This window comes from Fukomys damarensis, unplaced genomic scaffold (genome assembly GCF_012274545.1).
Source record: "Fukomys damarensis isolate Sample0158 unplaced genomic scaffold, DMR_v1.0_HiC HiC_scaffold_21, whole genome shotgun sequence".
NCBI classification, from domain to species: Eukaryota; Metazoa; Chordata; class Mammalia; order Rodentia; family Bathyergidae; genus Fukomys; species Fukomys damarensis.
This window is the reverse complement of record NW_022900933.1, coordinates 11,919,836-11,935,365: the sequence shown is the minus strand read 5'-3', so window position 1 is coordinate 11,935,365 and position 15,530 is coordinate 11,919,836. Positions and strand designations below refer to the sequence as shown.

Here is a 15,530-nt window from a genome sequence, read left to right as displayed (position 1 = left end):
ACTATAAATTAGGCTTTGCGCGCCGCAGCCCGGGAGAGTCAGAAAGGCGAGGGGCGCCAGAAGCAGGCGTGTGGGACTCCAGAGCGGAGAGCCGGAGGCCGCGCCTTCCCCGCACCAGGACCTTCGCGACGCACCACGTCCTCGCCCCTGCCCCGTGCGAGCGCCCACGATGACCACCACCCTCGTGTCTGCCACCATCTTCGACTTGAGCGAAGTTTTATGCAAGGTAAAGTGAGGCGGAGTGTTTGATTTTCTAAAAGTCCTTTTCTTTTGCTTAGAAAAAGAACCATCTAAAAGTTTGGGTCTTGGAAAGCAGAAGATAAGCGGAGAGTGAAGGTAGATGATTGTTTTCTCCCCCACTTTCCGCCCAGTTTGAAGGAATTTGGTCCTGTCCTCCGCACCCTTGGAGTTTCCACAGCTCCTGACGGATTTTCGTGTGAATCTGGGGAGCAGAGTTTTGGGGGGCGAGGTCTGCCAGGCGGGGCTGCCCGGTAGAGTGGTTAGGAGTGTGGGGCGAGTTTGGGGGGACTTTTTCGTACTTCATATGCTGCTTGAGCTAGGGTTCGCTGGTCTCCTCGGTCCTCCCGTGTGCGTCCTGGCAGTGTGTGCGCCTGGGTTCGAGTCTGCCCAGCACCATTATGGGCCTGAGGGGCTGGTGTTTGGGGGGAGTCTCTCAAGGAAACCAGTCCCGGGACCGTGTCACGCAGGCGGATTTCTTCCTGTTTTGGGGGAGCCGGCGATTTGCGAGGAGGAAAAAGTTCGAGGGTTGTGATTCAGAAAGAAGTCGCGGTGAGAGCTTGCAGTGGGGCTGGTTGGTGTCCGCCTCGTCCCGGTTGCCTTCCTCCAGGGTGACCGGCAGCGCCGTGAACTTTATAGGTCGAAGTGGGCTGACCAACTTACCTGTGTTGGAAGGCGCGGTGGCTCATCGCTTGGGGGACAGGGGTCAAATGTGTTCGGAACTCCAGAATCCCCGCCTGTAAGTGTTTAATGGAGGCCTCTGTAGGCCGGATAGCTCGCCAGCCAGTGTCGAAAAAACAAGTTTAAACCCAGAATGTTCTAGGAGTGCATTTTTAAACCCGGAAGGTTCTAGGGGAGCGTTTGAAATGTACATAACAAAAGCCTATGGATGTTAAATGTTTTCCCTTTCCTGCCCCCCCCCCCCGCTTTGAAAGGCTGAAGCTGCTAGGCTACTTTTAATTGCTGAAGTGTTTTTTCTTCTCTTAAACACGTCGGGTCATGTTGCTCTCTTCCCAGCTTGCTTCCCATGTCGGAACAGCTTGCCAAGGCCCCAGGGCTGCAGGGTTGGGGTGCAGGGACGCGCAGAAGCTGAAGAGCAACATCAAAAAGTTTGACTTTTTCAGCCTCCTTCCCTCCTTTAAACTTTCTCTAGCTCTACTAGCCCGCGCAGCCGAGCAGCTCCCTCTCCTTTTCCTCCTCTGTCCTGCTCTCCCGCTCTTTGATCTATTTCTTTCTACCCTCCCTCCCCCGCAGGACTTTTTAAAATGAACCTCATTGTTGGGAACCGGCTCTCCACTGGGTTCCTGTAATCTCCTCAGTGGGGTGGTTGTGGTTACAGATTCTCGATCCCCTGCTGCAGATCCTAAGGGACCAACTTTAGAATTTTTACAATGACACCCACTTGGGCCAAGAGCCAACTTCTAGGTCCCTTACTCGTGCCCATTCCGAATCCTAGGTACACTTTGGGCAGGTGACTCGGTCCCTTTGGAACAGAACCCTGCCTCTGATGACGCTGCACCCCCCACCCCAGTCTACTGTTGACTGCTAAGTGGGGGGACGGTGTAGGTCGTCACTTTCCTTTCCTTCCCATCTGCAGCTTTGCGTTCGAGATTAAACACTGGTGATCTTATCCAAGTCGCTCTTGCAGCCAGGAGATGAGTCCAAAAGCATCTTCCCAGTGAATGGGGTGGGAAATGGGAAAGGCTGCCCGGGGCACCCCTCGGAGGAGCATGGGTCAAGAGTGTTTTAGGAACCACGTAGGAGTCCCCAACTCCAGACCAGGCCCTCCTCCCAGCAAGAAAAAAACAGGCAGCCTGTTGCTGAAGGAACGGAACTCTTCTGGAGGAGGAAGTTGAGAATCTTGGGCCAGGTCGTGGGGGAGGGGGTTACCAATTGATCAGAGACCAAGAGGGGGCTTGGCAGTTGTTTTGTCTTCTCTCTGGGGTTTACCCATTTTTGTGACGGGGAAGGAAATCCAGAGAGTCTGCCTTGTGTGAGGTATTTTGAATTGAATCTATTTGGCAGGTAAAGAAGTTACATTTTATGGATAAAAATGGTAGCTTGGGAGACAGAGGATACTGAGGTGCATTTCAGGGGTCAGTGCAGAGCAGGATGAATATATAATTTGTCGCCCTGGCCAGGATTTAGTGGTTTCTTGTGCATGGGGCCAAAATAAACCCCAGGTGGCTGGTGTGTGGCAGAGAGAGAGAGAGAGAGAGAGAGAGAGAGAGAGAGAGAAAGGGGGGGGGGACAGAGGGGGGGGGGGGTCAGAGAGAGAGAGAGAGAGAGAGAAAGAGAGAGAGAGAGAGAGAGAGAGAAAGGGGGCTGGAACAGAGGTGGAGGCGGTTCCTTAAAGAGTCTGGGCATTTCTCACTGCGGAGGGCTCTGTCATTCCCAGGCACCCTTCTCTGTCCTGGTGGGTGTCATCTGTCGGTAACCTTGCTTTCTCTTCTCTGTCTTCCCTCCAGGGTAACAAGATGCTCAATTACAGTACTCCCAACACCGGGGGCTGCCTGCTGGACAGGAAGGCAGTGGGTACTCCTGCCGGAGGGGGCTTCCCTCGCAGGCACTCGGTCACCCTGCCCAGTTCCAAGTTCCACCAGAACCAGCTCCTCAGCAGCCTCAAGGGGGAGCCGGCCCCGGCTCTGAGCTCTCGGGACAGCCGCTTCCGAGACCGCTCTTTCTCTGAAGGGGGCGAGCGGCTGCTGCCCACCCAGAAACAACCTGGGAGTGGCCAAGTCAACTCCAGCCGCTACAAGACGGAGCTGTGCCGCCCCTTCGAGGAAAATGGTGCCTGTAAGTACGGGGACAAGTGCCAGTTCGCACACGGCATCCACGAGCTCCGCAGCCTGACCCGCCACCCCAAGTACAAGACGGAGCTGTGCCGCACCTTCCACACCATTGGCTTTTGCCCCTACGGGCCCCGCTGCCACTTCATCCACAACGCCGAGGAGCGCCGCGCCCTGGCCGGGGCCCGGGACCTCTCTGCCGACCGTCCCCGTCTCCAGCATAGCTTTAGCTTTGCTGGGTTTCCCAGCGCCGCTGCCACCGCCGCTGCCACAGGGCTGCTGGACAGCCCCACGTCCATCACCCCACCCCCCATCCTGAGCGCCGATGACCTCCTGGGCTCACCTACCCTGCCAGATGGCTCCAATAACCCCTTTGCCTTCTCCAGCCAGGAGCTGGCGACCCTCTTTGCTCCTAGCATGGGGCTGCCCGGGGGTGGCTCCCCAACCACCTTCCTTTTCCGGCCCATGTCCGAGTCCCCTCACATGTTTGACTCTCCCCCCAGCCCTCAGGATTCTCTCTCGGACCAGGAGGGCTACCTGAGCAGCTCCAGCAGCAGCCACAGTGGCTCAGACTCCCCTACCTTGGACAACTCAAGACGCCTGCCCATTTTCAGCAGACTTTCCATCTCAGATGACTAAGCCAGCGTAGGGAGGGACCCCCTGCTTCCTTCACTCCCTCACCACCCCACACCTGTATCCTTAACCTCCCTACCCACCCCATTCCCCTTGACCCCTACACTAACAAGGTTAAGCTCGAATGCCTTCCCCTGAACCTTGGAATGTCCCCTCCCTATTTTCCCCCCATATCCCCTAACACAAGGACAAGTCAATTTGTCAGTAGCTTCTTCTGGCTTGAAACCCCCTCCCTCTATTTTATAGCCCACTTACCACGATTAACAGACAAGTCCCATATTTGTCAGTAGATGCCTTTTTTCTGGCTTACGCCTTAAGTGCCAAATCACAAAAGAAAAAGCAGTAACAGTTTACAGAAGCAACTTAGTGCCTTGTAATCTAATTTTGTCACTGTGACTACATTACCTCTTCAGCGCCAGGGGGCACCCGTGGGCCTCCTGGGGCCTCCGCCCACGGTGGGGGGGGGCACCCAAACCAGCAGCTCCCTCCACTGGCGACATGACTGCACCTTCCCTTATTTCTCCCGCACACTTTCCTGTCTTCCCAGTAGAGAGTCGTCCCCCCGCCCCCGCCCCATTTGGAGAGTTGGGTTTTTGGGGAAAGCTGTCTTGACATTCAAAACCTTTTTCTTCCCAACCTGAACCCCCGTTGACTAATCTTGCCTGGGTTTGTAGGTCTGCAGGAAGGAAGGCTGGAAAAGTGGACAAAGATTTTGATATAAGTGGGACTTTGTGATTTTTTTTTTCTTTTTCTTTTTCTTTTTTTTTTTTTTTTTTAAGTGGGGAGGAAGGGGAGGCTAGATGGACTACGAGAGACTTGATTTTGGTGCTAAAGTTCCCCAGTTCATATGTGACATCTTTTAAAAATGACAAAAAAGAGAAAAGCTAAAAAAAAAAAAAATGTAAGGGGTGAGCAGTTAATGGTATTCATTCCACATACAATATCTGTGTAAAACGATTTCCTGTAGAAGTAGCTTTAATGGTTTTGCTCTAGAATACCGTAGGTCCTACCCTTAGAGCACTCACGCCATGCTTTTTTCCTTGGGTTTTAAACTTCATATAACTTTCAGAAATTGGAGAGCAAAAATTTTGCTTGTCACTGCACATCAATATAAAAAAGCTTATTTAACTTATCAAAACGTATTTATTGCCAAACTATGCTTTTTTGTTAATTTTGTTCATATTTATCGGGATGACAAATCCATAGAATATATTCTTTTATGTTAAATTATGATCTTCATATTAATCTTAAAATTTTGTGACGTGTCTTTTCCTTTTTTTTCCCACAGTTTTAATATATTATTCTTCAACAACATTTTTTGTAACTTTACACTTTTTTTGGTTATTTTATTTTAAAAAAATGAAAAATTAATTTAAAAAAATGCAAAAAACTGTTGGATTATTTATTTTAGAAATTCCCCCCTTTGTGTTGGACTGCAAATTGAGTTTCTTTCTCTTAGGCTTTTCACAGCTAGGACTGAGAATGTATGTAGAAGTCCTGTGACAGTACAGAAGGAAAACAACTTTTTATGTATAGCTTCTAAAAGGGAAAAAAAAAAACAAAAAAACAGAGAGAAACCCTTTGACTTCCACGTGCCCATCTGAAGACATTCCACTCCCAGATTTGAGGTTCTGGATTCCAGGTTTGGAATTTTCCAATGTTAGTATAAACAACTGGCACGCAGACACATTAAGATGAATGTAATTATTATTCCTCTTGCTGGTCACTACCGTCGCTTTCTATTTCTTTCTTTGTGTGAATTTATTTAAAAGAAGAAAACTTTTTGTAACGACTATTTGCAGTTTAAAAATCAATAAACCCCGTTTTTCAAGAAACACTGGTGGTGGTGGGTTTTATTTGGTTCATGGACTGACTACCTGTAGATTTTACCCTGGAAAACCCTGTACTGGTGGGAGGGGCTAGTTGGTCTTCTCAGCCACTATAGCTAAATGTATAGCTCCCTTCCTTGATGCTGGACCTTGGCTGCTTACCAAGGAGCTGCTTTGCTTAGGAGCCTGTCCTTCCTGCTGGATCACTTTGGAGAAGACCGCCCAGTGTGGTAATTATTGAAAGGGTAGCAGAGGCTGGCCTTTCCCAGCTAGGTAGCCTCAGAGGTTAGGGCCATCCCCTTCCCAGCCTGTGGTATTCATCCCTTTGGGTGACGTTTGGGGTGCCGAAATAACATGGCACACCCGCAGGCTTGGTTTGGAGTGATTTTTTTTTTGTACTGGGGATCGAACTCTGGACCTTGCGCTTGTGAGGCAGGGGGTGGCACCACTGAGCCAAATCCCTGGCCCTTAGAGTGAATTCTTAGATGCTTAGGCTCCTATTTCTATCAGGTCCAAGTCTCAACACCTGCTTTAGTAGATGAGGAAACCTTGTCTGTCTGGAGAGGGTGGTGTGGGCTTTAATCACATGCCTGGGTTCAGCTTGCTTCTGTGTTTGGAGGGCCATTGAGGGGAGATGGGTATTAACACTGACTAACAAGTCACTTGGGCCTAGTTACACCTCTGATACCATGCAAAGTCGATGGTTGGGACCACCTTGGCACCCCAGCTAGGGCCAGCTGACCACTAAGTAGAGTTTCACCTGCAAGACAACGGTTGGGTTTTTCCTTGGTGAAAGTGGTGGAGGGTGAAAGTTGAGCTGATTTCCTGCCTTGATTCTGCCAGGCCTTTCACAAAGGCGGTCAGGTCTATAGCAGATACTGTCCAGGCCGGGGCTGTCCTACCTGTACCTTCTGGATTCTTTCCTGCCCAGCAGGTACTACAGGGGGGGCCTATTTTCTGTTCCAGTGTAGGGGCTAGTGGTGCAGGAGCGGGGGAAGCAGGCCTTCCCAGAAGCAGAGTCTATCTACACTTGTACTGGATGGGTAGTGGTGGTGGTATGTGACCTTCCCTTCTGATTAAAAGCAAAAGCAGACATCAGTTCACCTTGAGCTCATTCCCTGCAGGTATATGGGAGCATGTAGTGCTCATCTATTTCTCCCTCGCGTGGTGACAGTGATTGAGTTCAGAGGGGTCTAAGCCTACCTTCCAGCCAATCCTGAATTTCCTCCCTGGAGTTAGATAACAAAGATAAGAGACATTGACTCCGGAAGGCTTGGAGGGTGAGGTTGGCTGTAAGGGCAAGGGGAGGCTCCCTGTCACCTGGGGAAGCTAGCTGTCCCTAGGCCTTAAGCTCTTATCCCACCTAAGTGTCCCCATAGGGAACATACAAGCTCAGATTTAGGCCAAACAGGCCTGAGTCTAGATCTTAACACGGAAGCTACTTAGGAAACAAAATAGCAGATCCTTTCAGGCCCATTATTTTCTTAGAATTGAAGACGAAGGGCCTCAGCAGCCCTGCTGTAGGCTGGCAGGGAGCTGTAAGAGGTGTGTGCCTAGAGCTGGCAGGGGACCTCCACCTCTGAGCTCCTCCACAGTCCTCGAGGAAAGGAAGAAGCCAAAGGTGAGGCCTCCACAGAGGAAAGTGGGGTGGGCGGGGCCAGGTCCTGCTTTGTCAGCCAATTTCCTGGGCACCCCAAAGCATGTCTGGTCTGGGGATCTGCACCAGGTCTTCCCCAGGTAGGCCAGGCCTCTGTGGCTGCTGGCCCTGCAACCCATGTTTGGCTGAATGTCTTCTCTTGGAGTAGCTCAGTAAAATGAGCTGTTTTAGCTATTGGTCAGTCAATGGTCTCCCTTGCCTGGCCTGGCCACCTGATGGTCAGGAGGAAGGTGAGAGTCTGTGACACCTTAGTGGCACTTGGGGGAAAGGACAGCCTTTGCAAGTCAAGAGACTCTGCGGCAGATTTATCATGGGTTTTGTAGTCAGTTGGATCACAAAGCCTTGGTTATGAAGGTGAGAGAGGATCACAGCAGGAGGAAGGCTCCGTGATCTGGAGGAAGAAGATCAGAGCACCTGTGCCTTGTCAAATGACTCAATCTTGGACCTTCCAGCTGTATCTTGAAGGGTCACCAAGAGGGTCAAGTGCACCAGTAGTAATGATGGCTCTCTGTGCTCTGTAGTCCTCTGAGAACTGTGTTTTAACTCAGATGCTCATGACGACTTCATGGTGGAACCTCCATACTCACCTCCTTTTACATATGGAGAAAGTGGGGGACAGAACAGCTCATTAATTTGTCACACAGTGGAAAAGTGTCAGGACTTGAGCACAGGCAGGCTGGCTCCATCACTGTGTTTCACCTCCATGCTATCTTGCATCACATGGTGACACTGGGCGCAGACCCTGGCACACAGTAATTATAAGGGTTAGTTCCCTTCTCCCTTGGCCTTCAGTGGCAATTCTGCAGGAGTGTGACAAATAGGTTAGATGATAATCTGCAGGTACCCCTCCCCCGAGGGTCATGATCACATGTCCCAGGAGGCCCTTGGATTGGTGTATTTGGAGGAGGGGGTCTGGGAGGAGGGACAGGCCATCCTTTTGGACTTTCCCCTTCTCTGCCTGCTGGGGGTGGTTTCTGTTAATGATCAACAGAGGAAAAGGTGCCCTGGGTGTTGTGGGGAGTTGGCCCCTTGCCCTTCTCCCCACAGGGTCTCCCACCCCTGCAGGTAGCCAACCACTGAATCACGTCTGGCTGGCCTGCCCGGAATGCTAACTGAGTTCAGCAAGTGCACAGCTGGGAAGTCCCCTTTGCTACCTCGCACATGGCTGATCCATGGGATACAAAGAGCTGGGCAGCAGGGCACACCTTTCTCTTGAGCTCACTTTAGCACATGAGTCCCACTTCTTGGACAGAGCGTGGGTTACAAAGAAACCTGGCCTGAGGACCTTCGGTGTTCTTTGGAGGAGTCTCAAGCATTACATCTAAATTACTGGCATGGGAATCTAGTCTGTAAGGAGTCAGGGCAGGGGTGGCCCACAAGAGCCACTGTTGGCCAAAGGCCAGTATGTCACCTCCTCATTTGGGTTATTTGCAGTTGTTTTGAAACGTTGGCAAAGCCTCTAGTCTCAAGGTACAGGGCTGTGAGTGACGACTGTACGTGCACTATCAGCTTGGGGTATGACACAAATAAATATTGGCAATGGCCAAACCCAGGACAGTTTTCTCCCCACCTAGAGCTGCCTGTCCTGACTCCTAATTGTACCTCAAGTAAGAGGATCCCACGACCACTGAGGGCTGATGTTTCTTCTACCTCCACTACCCCAGGGTAAACAGCTGATTTTGGAGTCAGAGGGACCTGGGTTCAAGCCCCTGCTTGGCTCCAAGGTTATTCTGTGCTCTTATGCTACAGACTTAGTAAGCAGTGTAGAGTCCAGTTTCTTCATTTGCAAAATGGGATAATGACGGAGGAGATAATTACGTCCAGCTATATTGTCACAGTCATCCACTGGAACACTATAGCATTCTATAAAAGGACAAATGACTGATGTACAATGGGGATGCACTGCAAAAGCAAAGTTCACGGACAGAAATCAGCCACAGAGACCGCACATTGTGTGAGCCCATCTGTCCAAAGTCCCAAATCAGTCTGCGAGGTCAGATTTCCATGAGAAGATACAGAGTGTATGTAAAATTCACTAAGCCATTCAGGCAAGATTTGGGGACCTCACTGCACCTAAGTTACAGCTCAAAACTAACAACCTGCGGGGTTGGTGTGAGTGGTCAGATAATATTCATAAGGACAGAGAAAGAAATTCAGTTCCTGGCCCTTTACAGGAATTTAAACTGTGGCTGTTTTTCACCACGGCAACAGCTGGAGGGTAGGGATGGTCCCTATTCTTAAAAGGAGAGAGTGGGCTCAGAGTAGGCGACTGATTTGCCTCAGCTGTGGGATTTCCGTATCGAGAGGTGGATACCTGCACAGTTCCCACTACCATGGACTGCCCCTTATGAGCATGGGTTGCTTCCGCAGCAAAGTGAAATCCACAGTAATCAGGGTGCACATGAGTTAATCATCCACATCAGAAAAGAGTGTTTCTCCTTGCGGAGTCAAAATAAATCGAGGGCAAGTCAGTACCTCTCAAGTTTTGTAGGAGATAAAGGGAAGCTGGGAAATTAGGGTCTGGTTGAAGCTCTAAGCGGCTCAGCCTTTTGTCACATGGTCACGTTTGACAGTACCTGCGAGCATGTGTTATCATTGGCCCCATTTTCCAGATGGGGAAGGTCCGGCTCAGGGAGGTCGCTATCCCCAGTTACATGGCCCTGTAGCATGTAGCTGGGACCCAGGGCTGTCCAAGCTCAGCCCCCACCTGGTACAGGAGACAAAGTCAAATGGCATCCCTCTTCCCTGGGGACCCACACCATTTTCTATCAGCCCATCCTGCCCTGAGATCTGTCCATCCTAACTGGTCACCCTCTTGAGCCCAGAGGCTGGGCTTGTTTTTTTGCCTCTTTCATAAATGGGGAAACTGAGGCATGATATGTTGCGTTCACTGGCAGGTGCAGCAGCTTTGCAAAAACCAAAGCCCTGTGTAGGCTGAGTTTCCACATGGCTAGCGGTGGAAGGAATCCTATTTTATCTCTTAGAGGGATGTTGTCCTGCCTGATGAGCAATCTGGAAGCACAAGGTAATGCAGAAGCCTCAGCTGATTCCCTTCTAATCAGCTACTTCACGTGCAGACAACAGTCAGCGCTCCCCTGTTGCCTTGAGCTGGGGTAGGGGACACTGGCACAGGCCTCGTTTCCTGCCTCTAGGCCTGAGGGCATTGGGGACAGCCAGGTAGTTGTGTCAGAGTTGTGGGCCAGGTAAAAGCTAAAATAATTTTGGGTACTTTGGGAACTTGACCTCTGCTTCTCAGCTGCAGCGTGCAGCACAGGTTGGGTTTGGAGCACCAGCTGCCTCCCCCCAATAGAGGCTGGTTCGCTAAACCCCAATGATGCTCACTAACTCACCTGGGAACGTTTCGCACAGTCACGTGTTCCAGGAAAACTCCTGGCATGCAGGGTCGCATTGAGAAGGAGTCAGGGAGCTGGGCTGTCTCTGTGAAAATACGTACCATCACCGATAGGTTGGAAGTCCAGCCCCACAAAGGTAAGCCAGGGCAAGGCACTGGCGCAGCTACTGGCCCCATGACAGCCTGGATTGGGGGCCGGAAGAGACCAGTGTTGCCCCAGCTCACACTCACCGATGGCCCTGGGCGGTCACTTCCTCTTTGCAGGCTTCTGTTTCCTTGACTATGAAATACTGGGACTGGGCCAGACGAATTCTTCTATGAGTCTATGAATATCTCAGAATGCAAAATGCACAGGTTTTCCTTTAGGGGAAATGCCCAAGTTCGTTTTCCATGCCAAAGGATGGGGAGCCAGCAGGGTGGACGTTGTAAAGCTCCAACTAGAGTTATAGATGGAAGGGAGGTGGTGTGCTCATGATGTCTGGTGACTCACAGGTGAGTCCAGTACTCTAGGAGTTAGCTGTCTGCGCATCCTTTGGAAGTGGTGGCTATAAGCGCTTTTATGAACTGTAGGTTGGATGAGAATGTGTAAGTCATCCACTTGGCATGTCGTATTTTCCCAAACACACTATTTTACATCAAAACACTGAAACAAACTGTCTTGTTTTAGGACGTGCCTTGCCTTTGAACACACGGCTCTACATCTGTGGGCTGACTGGCTCCTAGATGACTCTCAGAGAATTTGTTCTTGAAGTTGGAAGTTCCAGAGAGATAGATTTGGGCTCAGTCCAGGGAAGATCATTTTAATAAGCTGGCTGCTGGAGGCAGTGAGTTTCCTGTTGCTGGGAATGGTCAAGCAGATACTAGGTGCTATCCAGCCCTAACCCAGATGGGACACTGTGAGGGGTTTCCTGACATCCTATCCGCAGCAGCCCTGCCTCTTCCCTTTTGGGTTAATATTTTAATACTTGATAAGTCTGTGAAAAATGCCACATTCACTTAATTCTTTACTCACCTGTCATGATCTCATGGAACTGGGAGGCAGCTGTTCCCTGTTCTATCTCCCGTCAAGACAGATGGCACTTAGCACACAAGCTACACGCGCTGAAGGGATGGCCTCTTGCCGTGGGCCTAGACTTCACAGCTTCTAAGAGCCCATCTTCCTCAGGGGCCAGGCCCTTCAAAAGCCTGGCTGCAGATGTGTGAAAGGCCACCCGGTCCCTTGGTTAATCAGGCATGTGGCCTGTCACAGGCTGTGTGTCCTTGAGTGAGTCATCCCACCTTTTGGGGTCTCAGTTGCTTCATCGAAAGAGGAGATTTGGATCTGGTTATCTTCCCTGCCTTCCCAGCTGGACCGCCTTGTGATTCAAGTGCTCTGTGTTTGCACTCACTCCTCTGTTCTCAGACGTGTTTGTTCAGGTCTCTTCTATTAGGAGTTCTAGGCCTATTAAAACAGAATAGGGAGGCAAAGAGTAAACAAAGTGTAAATGAATCACTGCATTCTGCATAACACATTGTAAGGACTGCAGCTAGACTCCAATGAAACTGTCTAATTAATCACCCATAATATGCTCTCTATTGTTATTAAAATCTGCAGATGCTTAAGTGTCTTATATAAAATGGCGCCAGATTTGCATATAATCTTGACACATCTTCCTGTATACATTTGTTCTTTCTTTCTTTGTTTTTTGAGTCTCGCTATGTATTCTAGGCTGGGATAGAACTCACTCTGTAGCCCAGACTGGTCTCAAACTCGTGGTGATCCTCTTGACTCAGCCTCCCAAGTGCTGGGATTATAGGTGTGCACCACACGTCTGGCTTCCAGTACACTTTAAGCCATCTTTACCTAATTTATATCACCTAGTACCATCAGCTATGTTATGCTACGTAGCACATTATATATATGTGTGTGTATGGTTGTCCTGAAGTTTGTCCTGGTCCCCATCACTCCCTAGAATCTTTCAAAATGCTCTTTTCCTCTAATGATAAAAAAATATTCCTTTGTATTTAAATATTTATCAAATCATGAAATATAAGAGCCTCAGAGCCTAGGAGGCTGTGTATTTTCCAAAGACGGAATAGGAAAAAGCCTCTCACAACGTATGCGCTATGTAAATAGTTGTTAAACTATATTGTTCAAGGAGTAAGGACAAAAAAGCCTATACATCTTTAGTATAAATGGAATTTTTGGGAATATTTTCCAGACAAGGTTGGTTGAATCTGAGGATGCAGAACCTGAGGATAAGGAAAGCTGATTCTTTCTTCTGATTTTAAGCATATTTTGAGTGGATTATCTCGGTACTTTCTTTCTTCTCTCTGGCCTCTACAGGAGATAGCTAAAAAGCCCAGGTAAGCCTATTTTCCTGGTGAGAGAATGAGACCTCTATAGGAGGCTACTATCGGTGAGAACATTGAAATAACTCTTGCAGGCTTGCACCTTGGGACTGGTGTGGGTTTTTTTGGTACTGGGGACCAAACTCAGGACCTTGCACTTGTGAGGCAGCTGGCAGAACCACTGAGCTAAATCTCCAGCCCATGGGACTGGTGCATTTTGATGTGGGAGGTACACAGATGGCTACATTTTATGTTATTATGTAAGTTTTGTTGTTAAATACATATGTCTTTCTACACATTCCTAGAAGAGTTTTCCTCTTCTGCATACTGAAGGTTACTCAAGCACTGCCCACAATAATAACCAATGCAAAATCACTTCCATGATGAATTGGTCAACACACACACAGGCAACGGGAAAGATACGTGTGAAAGGTGTGGCGTGGTTCAAAAGGGTGTAGAGTGTACTCCTCCTCATTCATAAGCAGTTTCCATTTCAGTTGGGAGACAAGACAGGACGTAATGAAACTATCAATTAACCAGACTGGATCTTGTACCCCAGAGAGCATTCTGTATATGGATCCAATAAAATGCTAACTTGTGAGTGGATAATTAGAGCATGGTTCAGCTTGTGATGCCTGGTAATTGGCTGGCACACTCACTGCTAGGGAGCCTGGGGAAGCATGGGTCGGCACCTGTCCAGAGAGAGGTTTGCCCGGCTCTGGGAGTAGCAGAGGAACCCTTCTCTCAAGGAGCCGAATGTGAATGATACCTCAGGAGCTGTGTATCTCCATAGCTCCTGACATGCGGAACTCGGAGTACGGAGACCCGGGATGGAGCAGGGACACATCCCTGTCAAGGTCATTGACCATGGGTTTCCCAGCCCACTGACCCATTAAAATGTTCCATGAGCCGGGCGTGGTGGCACACGCCTGTAATTCCAGCACTCAGGAGGCTGAGGCAGGAGGATCGCTGTGAGTTCGAGACCAGCCTGGGCTACATAGTGAGTTCCAGGGCAGTCTCAACTACATAGTGAGACCCTGTTTCAAACCCCCCCCCCAAAAAAAAGTTCCATGCTCTGCCTGGCATTTTTAAAAATCAAGGTTTAAAATTTTTTAAATAATAATTGAGCTTTTGGTATCTCTTGAAAAATTGGAATATCTGGCCTCCGAAAGTTTATCTTCCTTTTATCATCAGCTATGTGACTCTGAGTAGCACATTGTATATATATATATAGTTGTGCCCTACAGTTTGTCTTGGTCCCCATCACTCCCTAGAATCTTTCAAATGTTCTTTTCCTCTAATGATAGAAAAATATTCCTCTGTATTTAAATATTTATTAAAACATGAAATATAAAAGCCTCAGAGCCTAGGAGGCTGTGTGTTTTACAAGGAAGGAATAGGAAAAAGCCTATCACTATGCATATACAAAGGGCGGCTATATGGAAACAATTTAGTCTGCCCATGTCTGTTCCCTGCGGGTCCTAAACTGGCAGAATCCGTGGGGAACAGGCAGGTTATGTAATAGGCAGGCTCCACCTTAAAAAAAGTCCTTTTAGCTGAGATTGATTCAGGGTTTCTATGTGCCAGGCGTTACTCGCTTTACCTTTGCAGCGACCCTGTGTTATTATTCCCTGCCGCTCAGAGAGGAAACAGGTGCAGAGAGGTTAACCAACATGCCCAAGATCACACAGCTCCTTGTGGGCGGAGACAGGATTTGAATGCAGGCCTGCTTGTCCCCAGAACCCACGCTCACTTTTGCTCTCTTTGTCTCTGACCTGGGGTGATGCGTAGACGAATAGACGCAGTGTGTGTGTGTGTGTGAGATCTCCCCACTCAACTATAAGGCACACAAAAGTGTTGGCCTGTTTCATTCTCTGCTTTTTGCCAAAAGAGCACCCAGAGTTGTGTCTGAGTAACAAGCTTCCAATGTATGCGCTGGCTCCACGAGCCCGGGCTGTGCTGAGCTGGCTGGGGTTTCTGAGAGCCACAGCCTGCAATGGGGTTGGGCCTTGGCCAGATCTAGGCAGGGTAAGAGTGACAGGTGCGGAGAGCTGCACTGCCCCATGCCTTTCTGTCCCAAGTTTGGCTCTTACTCCTCTCTAAGTCTTTCTTCCTCCACCCTGCAGAGCGTAAGATGAGACAGTTGGTAGACTGGAACATAAAGGAAAGACAGCTGGTGGAGGAAATAGTCCTTCAAACAATGCACTGGGCTGTGGGGTGTTTGTGCCAGGGGCAGTGGCAGGGGGCTCCTGGGTAGTGTCTGTATAGCAGGTTCCTGACTGGGGTAGGAGAAGCAGTGAAGATCTGCAGCAAGGGCCTTGAAGCCAGCAGTGGTCGTGGTTGGCATCCCACCTCTGGTACCCACCTGCCTTAGTTGCTTAGAAGCAAACTCGGAGATGAAGTTTTGAGGTGATTCTAGGAAGCACCAACAGATGAGCCAGGAAGTGAGTCAGAGGAGAAGAGATGGCCAGTCCCTATTCTTATCCTGTTGCATCCGTCATTGCCCTGGATGGTGGAGTCTCGGTGCTGTGGGAAGATGTGGGAGCCAGGGACTGACATAGGCCTCAGGGGCAGCACACAGCAGAGGCAGGGAGCTGGGGTTTTGAGACTATAAACTGCTCAGTTGTGGGTTGAAGGCTGCTTGGCATTTCATATGGGCTGTGAGGGTGGCCAGAGAGAGCCAGCGGAGACTAGCAGTTGGA

General features: G+C 49.6%; 1 protein-coding gene across 1 annotated transcript; it reads left to right on the top strand.

Annotated features, from left to right (window-relative positions):
* Positions 1-18: 18 nt before the first annotated feature.
* Positions 19-4,559, top strand: Zfp36l1 (ZFP36 ring finger protein like 1). The gene is made up of 2 exons (XM_010645348.2): positions 19-226; positions 2,706-4,559. The coding sequence occupies exons 1-2, from the start codon at positions 170-172 to the stop codon at positions 3,663-3,665; spliced, it is 1,017 nt and encodes a 338-aa protein (XP_010643650.1). The 5' UTR covers positions 19-169; the 3' UTR covers positions 3,666-4,559.
* The last annotated feature ends 10,971 nt before the right edge of the window (positions 4,560-15,530 follow it).

Bases quoted from the DNA above. Each gene is read 5' to 3' on its own strand.
- Zfp36l1 (XM_010645348.2), top strand. From the start codon at position 170: ATGACCACCACCCTCGTGTCTGCCACCATCTTCGACTTGAGCGAAGTT. The intron at 227-2,705 runs GTAAAGTGAGGC...TCTTCCCTCCAG, and splicing joins TGAGCGAAGTTTTATGCAAG to GGTAACAAGATGCTCAATTA.